This window comes from Achroia grisella, unplaced genomic scaffold (assembly GCF_030625045.1).
Source record: "Achroia grisella isolate CSIRO2021 unplaced genomic scaffold, CSIRO_AGI_Agris_v1 utg109, whole genome shotgun sequence".
Taxonomy (NCBI): domain Eukaryota; kingdom Metazoa; phylum Arthropoda; class Insecta; order Lepidoptera; family Pyralidae; genus Achroia; species Achroia grisella.
Window position 1 is genome coordinate 7,612,329 of NW_026712573.1, and position 9,478 is coordinate 7,621,806.

The window sequence follows — 9,478 nt, forward strand, 5'->3', positions numbered from 1 at the left end:
CCCCACAGCGGAAGCACTCAAAATGAATATGTTTTGCTACAATATTCATTGCTACTCCGCTCCTTTTGGTTGTAGCGTAATGTTATATAGCCTAAAGCACTCGGTGATAATATACCTTTCTAACAGTGAAATAATATTTAAATCGGATCAGCAGAACCGGAAATTAGCGCGAACAAACAAACATTAAACTTTACCTCTTTATAGTATTAGTATAGATGAGAAATTAAATATATATGGAAGATGGAAATATTTGAAAGTTATTTGTTAATAGTTCGTTAAAAAATCATGAATATCGTGTGACATACTTTATGGATTATCCCTATTAGGACTAGTATTGATTATAATGAACAGACGACATCAAGATATTCATAGACATACAGGTATAACGTTTTTGGATGGAAATTTATGAAAAACCTAAAAAGAAACTATTTACAGCAGAAAAACGATAAAAAATGTAAGTTCTTTTTTATCAATGGCAACTTTACACGTAGGAATTTTGGGTGAGGCAAACGTGTTGAGCGTACTGTCCAATATAATTCAATAACGATTACATTGACCTTAGTAATATCCTGTGGACAGTCAAGTGTATGCTAATAAACGTGAACATTATGCCGGTATTGAAATTATTGTTAATTTTAAAATTTTACTAATAGTATAAACGCGACGTAATACTTATAAATGCGAAAGTTTCTGAGTATGGATGGATAGATGGATGGATGTTGTATCTCTTTCCCGTAAAAAAACGGGAAAGAACGAACTTTAATGAAACTTTACAATATGTAATATAATTTATACACCAGAATGACACATAGGCTATAAATTCATGCGGGTAACCGCATGAATTTATAGCCTATGTGTAAAAAACGGGCACAGCTAGTAGACTCATATATAGCATTTAGGTATGTGGTTACTGCATCATACTATGTGAATAACATTAGGGATAGGGAACAAAAGAGTTGAAAAACCCAGAGAACTGACACACTCATACATCTATCAGGTAACGATTAAAGTGTTTCGTTAATATGTATAAAAACTGAAACGCCTAGATAAGGCATTGTTTTAAAAAACGATATTGCAGTAGCAGTATACCATAAATGCATAGTTTTGTTATATTATATTCGCACAACATAAAACTAATTAAAACAAAATATTACTTGGGCCTCCTGATGACTCTCCTTTACTAAACGGTTCATCCGTCACTGTCTCAAATTTATCTCGAGAACCGTTTATTTTTAAGGAAAATCCATCTAAAAAAAAGAGATATTATTAAATAATATAAATTCCCTCAACACGGGATCTTCGACTAAAACTAAGTGAACAAGGTGGACCACTACGATCATCAACGCTTACCATTGAACCTGTTGTTTATACATGGCTTATGAATTCCTGCAGAAGTTTGTGATTGGTCTTCGTTCCTGTGAAAAAATAATAGCAATTAATGTTGAAAATCAGTTGAATGAAATAATCTTCACGTATGTAAATCGTAGGTACTTTAAATTCGGCTAAACAATTAACTACAATGAACTAATTAGCGTGTATTTTTAAACTATGCTTAGGGGAAACCACTAATAGATTGAGTATACCCACACAGGGACATTTTTAATGCAAATATACGTTAGTAAGTTAGAGTATATATGAACGTTATATAAAGAAGAAGCACTGTAGATTCGTAGTTAAACTACAATTGTAATTAATGTTATTAAAATTTTCTTTGAAAACACAGACAATTATATTTGGATGCGGGTCTAACTAGCACATACCTATCTATTAAACGGAATTATTAAAAGGAGTTATGTAGAAACCAAGAAGGGTATATTAAGGTTTCTTAAGGGTCGGCAACGCGCACGTGATACCCCTGGTGTTTCAGGCGTCTATAGGCTACGGTAACCATTTACCATCAGATGGGCCGTATTCTTGATTGCCACCATCGTAGTTTAAAAAAAATATGTATTTATTTTATAAACCTTCTAATTTTAGGCTAATAGTACAAATTACGAATTAATAATGTATCCTACATATTTTTTTGTTCATTAATTAAACATTCAACTATGAACAGTTTTATATGAGTTAGGTACATGTTTTATCTTATCGTATTTAACGTTAACGTTTTACTTTATTTAGGTTGTAATTTTATTTATGTAACTAATAACTCACTGATTGAATGTACTGTGGAATGTATGTATACCGGATGAGTATATACCGTTCAGAGAAATTAAAATTTTTTTTTCAGTATCAATTTTCACCAACGTAGACTTTCTACAAAGCCGTCTGCGTGCCACTCCGTACGCTGTATTTCTGTTGCGTAAGTAAAACCTCTTTCTCCGTTAAAAAATTATAACATTTATTTGCAACCAAACATATTCGTTTTGTCTCTGTCATTAAATAATAAACGAGCATCATACTTTAACGGACATTTTAATTAATACTACTGGTCAACATGTGGTCGGAATTCATGACCATAACTATAATAATTTAAATTATAAGTTTGAACATTAGCGTTCTATTGTCACAGATTATACTTCGATAAAATCATAAGCACTGGCAGTATCACAGACAATAAAGAAAAGGATATATACACGTGTTTGTGTGTCATATACATGGTAGTGTGTGTAAAAAAATATTATTTAGTTATTTCATTTGACCGTTTTTTGCATTCCTTCTCTATATAAACTTGTATGAAAGGAGTACAAAGTTTTTGATTCACGTATATAGAAATTAATAAGTACCTATATCGATGTCGCATTTCGTAGGAGGCGTACGATGGTTCTACGATGACATTATGTCAGTGGTGGTATTCGTATACCGGATGAAATGTAAGGTAAATGAAGGTGTATCAACTGATATGATTTATGTTTTCTGTTTTTTGTGTAGTTTGACTGATTTTTGTTTTTTTTATGTATAAATTATTATTTTTGTAAAGTTTACAAAGAAGTAAACAATATACGATGATTAAGTGACTGCTTATGACTCCTACGTTGATTATAGTAATTGGACTAGCCCGCCCCGGCACATACGTTATCAACAAAATTATTACGTTGGTGAGTCACAATAATAACTTTACAATTACAACTTATTTTACATTAGAGCTTTATGACAACTCTCTAGTAAAACTCAGTATCCACTATATATATCTATATACATATTGAACATGAATACACATTGTAGATGATTACATGGCGACGAGGGGACATAGATATACATATATAGGTATGTATATATTATATAAAACTAGCTGAACTGCGTAACTTCGCCTATATCACATTATTTAAGGTTTTGCAACATTTTTCATAGCAGGCCTTCCATTCACATTCCTATTGTCTACGGTAGCACCGGGAATTACACAAAAAAAAGTAAATTCCTCGCAGCTAAAGAAAGACACGGGTAACATAACAGCTAGTTATAGATATGAATATTATTTTTACTGCTATACTGAAAAGGACAGAATGTGGGAACCATTATATTGTATTGTTCCCACATATGTATATCAAAACAAGCAAAATAATATAAATGTATATTAGACTAGCTTTCCGCTCGTGGCTTCGCCCGCATGGACTACAGGTTATCACGCGAATAAAGATAGCTATATTTTAACCAGAAATTGGAGCCGTTTAAATGTTATTGGCTTATGTTGATCAGTTAGGATTATCGGTATTCCGATTTTTAACGTCAATTGGTGTGGTGGCAATCCAGAAAGGTTTAGTGAATTTATTAATGCCGGTAATAACTGAAATATTAGGCACGGTGTCGTTTATCTTATTTTAGCAAGTATCCCCTCTCGTACCCCAGTGACCACCTACATCGTTACATACATTGGATTTAAAGCTAATCGAGCGGGGTTTTTTTAATACTTACATTTTAAAATACATACGTGATATCTTTCGAATGGAATGTCCAAATTAAATAATTCAGAAAGTTATGTAAAAATATTGAACCAGTCGTGAATAAGAAGTTAAAGTGAATTTATTTTGATAAGGATCAATATTAAAGTTATTAGTATCTTGCTATAGCAAGATACTAATAACTTTTCAATGAAATTTATAAATTAAACACACTTATTGTGACATAACTATAAGACATGCTGTCGCGACACTTTTGTAGATAATGATGTGTTCAATAATTTTATTCTATCATCAATACTTTTTGCAGCGCACGGGTGTTAGATATTTTTTGTTTATTTTTTACACTTTGGGTACTAACTCTCTCTTTCTATATTGGAGTCAGTAAGGATCCCTAATTTTTTTGGAAATATAATATAGCCTATGTCACTCAGGGATATGAAAAGTATATCAGGGAAAGAATTTTTCAAATCAGTCCAGTAGTTTCGAAGCCTATTCAATACAAACATATATACCTGTACATACACACAAAAATACAAATCTGTCCTCTTTATAATATTAGTATAGATATAGATTGTATGTCAATAAGGTCAAACGCTTTGAAACTCTATTCGCATCAATAGCCAAATATTGTAAGAAGCTCGCGCTCGGACCCCGCCTGTTTATACGTTCCCTCGACCGTTACACAAAAATAATCCTTATAACATGATATATCTATACCGATTTATATTATTCTTTTAATTAAATAGGTATATATGAGTCAACCATTTCCGTCATACACGATTTCTGTGTAGCTTTAACCATTAAGGCTGCACACGCGACGTAAGCTTAAAAATGGAGTAACTTCTCCCGTTTTCCTAACATTTCCTTTAACTGCTCTGCTCCTATTGATCCTAGCGTGAAGAAAAGTATACTATAACCTGCCCAGGAATATGAAGAATAATTGTACCAAGTTTCGTTAAAATCCGTCGAGTAGTTTTTGTTTCTATAACGAACATACACAGACAGACAGAATTGACCTCTACAAATTCTCTTATCAATAATAATAATCTTATAAGTATAGATATAGATTACGTAATTTCTACATTTGATGGCACAATAACTAGGCAAGGAAAGAGCCGAATTAAAAATATCACAAAATTACGCCAAAAATAGGATCCCCGTTCATAAAGAGAGCTTAAATTAAAGTTAATTGAATAAAGATTTTTCTATTATATTCTAATGTGTTGTATTTTTCTCCCGAGGACTAATGTATGGTCGACTAGGTGTACCTAATGACCGAAAAAATCTCTGATGCACGACGGTACGGCCGCAATGAGTATGACGTGACGGTATGAGTAGGTACAAAATAAGCGACAGGAAATTTCCCGTTCCGTTCGGTAGACGCGCACATCCATGGGTTGATTAATCTCAGGGTTATGAATCTTATAGGTTTTTTAATATTGTAGATTTTTTAATCTAAATATCGCGTATTGTTTTCAGTGAGGGCTGGGGGCCCTTTATATCCACAAGGCCCTGGGCTGCAGCCTATAGAGCCCGTAGGTAGATCCGCCCATGCTTTGTGCAGTATGTAACACGGAACAAATATAAATATCATCAAGTCATCACCATGGAATGAAAATATTGTAAAAAAACTTTTTTCAAGCAAAAAGGTCCGAAATGAAAAATTCAAATGGGTTATGAAAACTATGTATAGGGATTGATTATACCTCAATATAAATTTTTATTTACTTGCATGGCACGCAGTTTCCTTTTTAGAATAAAATATCTAAAAAAATACCATTCTACCTTCTATTTTATTGTTTGGCATGGCATTGGCATGTTTTGGCTGACCAAGGATTGCAAAGTATTTAATTTAAGTTTAATATTTAGGGCTAAAAACCCTTTGTAAAATTAAAAGTAATCCGAACTTACCCTACATATCGTGATTTTACTTAGCAAAATAATATAATAAGGTTCCCCCTGGAAATCATCGTGTTAAATTCCTGGTGAATTTGTCATGGGCTAACTGGGCTCATCTTATCATGCTCCACTGGTGCCCCGCCAGCGTAAACCGTTAGCGCAGGCGGGTGCACCATTCCATTATCATCCTCAAAAAAAATACATCATCTCTTTGTATTTAATACTAGCTGTACACGCGACTTCGTCCGCGTGGAATTAAACTTTATTTTACTAGAATAAAAGTAGCCAAGTTACTCCTTATTACATTACCTACCTGCCAAAGAAAGTTCCGTCAAAATCGGTCCAGACATTTCAGAGATTAGCCGGAACAAACAGACAGACAGACAAAAATTGTAAAAAATGTTATTTTGATGTAAGTGCCGTATTTATATTCATATGCATGTAGTAAAAATCAGTTATTTCAATATTACAACCATACACTCCAATTTTATTTATATGTATAGATATATCTATACTAATATTATAAAGAACTTAAAAGTTAAATTTGTTTTTAAATTGTGTTGTTTTTAAAATATAACATCACGCTACGACCAATAGGAGCAGAATTAAAATAGCACAAAACTTGTTTCATTGTGACTTTTTAAAAATCTTTCATTGTTATATCCTTACTCCTTACTAATATTATAAATGCGAAAGTAACTCTGTCTGTCTGTCTGTCTCGCTTTCACGCCAAAACTACTGAACCGATTTAAATGAAATTTGGTACACAAATAGTCTAGACCCTTAGAAAGGACATAGGCTACATTTTAATGCGAAAAAGGGTTGTAAGGGGTTGAAATTGGGGATGAAAGATTGTATGGAAGAATCGTCATTTTTGAAGATGAAACAATGAAACTTTTTTATTTGGCTTTTATTGGGTTAGGTCGTTAAATATTTTTTTCATTATTTAGTCAAGTTCACTATTTTACGCGGACGAAGTCGCGGATAAGGCTAGTATGTGTATATGTATGATATAGTTATATTTTAGTCTACCTTGCTAAAAATCCCATTGAACAAAAAACTTAGTCTACTATTTTGTTCTGTGGATGCCCTCATTCGATTGCCCCTTCCTCCGATGCCCTCATTCCATCCATAACCAACCATTGTCGGTGTTCAATTGACATCAGATTACTAATGAAATCTAAAGAACACGACATACCTTTTCAAGAAAGGGTTATATAGACATAAAAGTGAACTTACTGATTATTATTTGGCTCCTGATATGATGGCAACTCAAAATATAACTTAATCCGCTCTCCATAAAACTTTTCAGTAATCTTAATGTACAATATACAGGTGCAAGTTTTGTTGGGTTTTGTAACGGATTCTGCACACTTTTTGTTTGTGTTTTTTTCTATACATTCTGTGTAGTTGTTCTCTATCTTCCTCTCGATTTTCTGTAATTATATTAATGTGTGACTTAAGTTTGTATAGATATCTACTGTAATAATAATCTATCCAAATATTACGAACTTTTGTAAATAAATGTAGCCTGTTGTCCTCGCCTGTTATCTGTTGGGGTAGTCAGAGGCAATTAACTTTCGACGTCATTTTAGGCGAAATACAAGAAATCAGAAAGAAATAGAAATTGATACCTACGCAACCGTTTTTTGCTCCTGAGCAGACATGAACTCGCGTACTTCCGGTCTAAGTTGGTGTAAGTAAGTCGCCCCAGCAATGATAGTCAATTCTATTTTTTTTAAGAATGATAATGGTATGGCTGCCCTCCTCCTGCGGCGGGGCACCAGTGGAGGATAATAGGAAAGGACGACAGATCAAACCCATCGCAACTACTGGCCTATCAGTATCGCATCTCTACTATCCAAGGTGATGGAGCAGTAATTAATACACAGCTCTTTGGATACCTAGAGGATCACGATTGATTGTGCGATCGTCAATATGACCTTCGCCATAATCGCTCAACTGGTGATCTTTTAGTGTATCTCATACACCACTGCGCTCTTGCCATCGAGAGTAAAGGTGAGTCGTTGGCAGTCAGTCTAGTCATAGTGAAGGCATACGATCGAGTTTAGCATCAAGGTGGGATTGATTGATAGACCAGTGGGATTACGCAAATGGGTTGCTTGTCAAATGCAGTTTTTCCCCTGGCAGATGCGTCAAAACCGTGGTCGATGGTAGAAACTCCGATAGCATGGACATTAACGCTGACATCTCTCAAGACTCTGTTCTCTCCCTGGCACTATTTCTGCTACATATCAATGATTTGTTAACTACAGTTAACATTCATTGTTATGCGGATGGGATTACTGGGGACGCATTTTACACGGGCCATGCTAACATCCCTCTTTCCGTTGTGGAGGCAAACCGCGAACAGCTTGTGTCTGAAATCAAGAGCACTCTTACCAGTCTCCAATTGGGAGCGATTGAACTTAGTCAATTCAACGCTACCAAGACACAAGCCTGCGCGTTAACCACTAAGAAAATCTCTTTTGCTATGGCTTCAGAATTCTAGAACACGTCCATGGCCATATCTAAGAGTATTGGTATTCTCGTTGTCGACATCTCTAGCACAGCTGAGTTCCGTAGTCACCTCGAAGAAATGGTGAAGCTGGACTCCAAAAAGGTAGGTGTGCTCAAAAGAGCGAAGCGGTACTTCACTGCGGATCAGAAATTTCTCTTATATAAGGCGCAGGTTCGGCCACATATGGGCTACTGCTCTCATCTTTGAACCGCAACATCTGGATAACAGCTCGGTCCTTTGGACTCGGTTCAGAGACGTGCTTTGAGAATTGTCGATGATCCCGAGAGGCGAGACTGTTTGACGCTTTGTGTATTCTACCGAATATACAACGGACTGTGTTCTCATGGGACTACAGAATGGGGTTTTACAAGAAGGGTATATTAAGGTCTCAAAAAAGTTAAAAATATATTAATCCCGACAATATACTTTATAACATCAATTCATTAGGTATTATTTATAATATTCTTAGTACATATACTACCTACTATGTAAATAACATTGAGGAAAATTTAAGATACCTATACCCAATTTGTTTAGGTTACTTATATAATTTATGTCATTTTCCTTTATTGAGTACAATAACTGGCTTGCTTATACACCAATGTGTAACGTTGTATGAGAGGGATATACTAAAAATATTCCATATACACAACACTCTGTTGTGAATATTGTATTGGGAATATTCTTAGTGAAAGAATTATAATTAAGACTTAAGAACAATAAACAGATTCTGTCAACATTTCAAACTGATATTTTATTTATATAATATTTTATATTAAAAACCTTTAATATAACAAAGGGATACCAGATTTTGCGACATCACATTTCAAAATCTAATAAAACATTGAAATATGTCCTATTAGTGACAAATTTAAAATGTTTATATAATATTGAATAAAATTGCAAAATATTTATAAAAAAAATATTAAATATTATAAGATTTTCTATTTAATTTATGGACGGTTATTACTGTGTTATTATTATTTAACGTTATTATATATGTATTAAATAATAAATATGGTTATGTACCTGTATATACGTCGTCACTAAAATGCACCCCACAATTAGCAAAATTATACTCGACACTACAGCGATTCCTAGAATATACATGTACTTTTTCATATTGCTGGAATGAAAAATATATAATAAGTCTTCTGCAGATTCCACTGATAACAAAAGGAAGAAAGCTAAGTACGTTATTTATATTGTTTGTTTTTGC

At 33.8% G+C, this 9,478-nt stretch overlaps 2 protein-coding genes across 2 annotated transcripts in view; one reads left to right on the top strand and one right to left on the bottom strand.

The window, feature by feature from the left end:
• The window catches only part of LOC131847212 (septin-1), a 27,633-nt gene extending 25,226 nt beyond the window's left edge, over nucleotides 1-2,407 (top strand). The window contains exon 12 of the transcript XR_009357702.1: nucleotides 2,231-2,407. The gene's annotated coding sequence lies outside the window, so the exon portion shown is untranslated. The remainder of the gene's footprint in view (nucleotides 1-2,230) is intronic.
• Nucleotides 1-7,177, bottom strand: part of LOC131847227 (uncharacterized) — a gene marked incomplete at its 5' end in the record, with an annotated part of 11,350 nt that extends 4,173 nt beyond the window's left edge. The window contains 3 exons of the mRNA XM_059196725.1: nucleotides 1,155-1,247; nucleotides 1,351-1,415; nucleotides 6,978-7,177. Coding sequence (XP_059052708.1) covers nucleotides 1,155-1,247; nucleotides 1,351-1,415; nucleotides 6,978-7,177 — 358 coding nt within the window. The remainder of the gene's footprint in view (nucleotides 1-1,154; nucleotides 1,248-1,350; nucleotides 1,416-6,977) is intronic.
• Nucleotides 7,178-9,478: the final 2,301 nt, after the last annotated feature.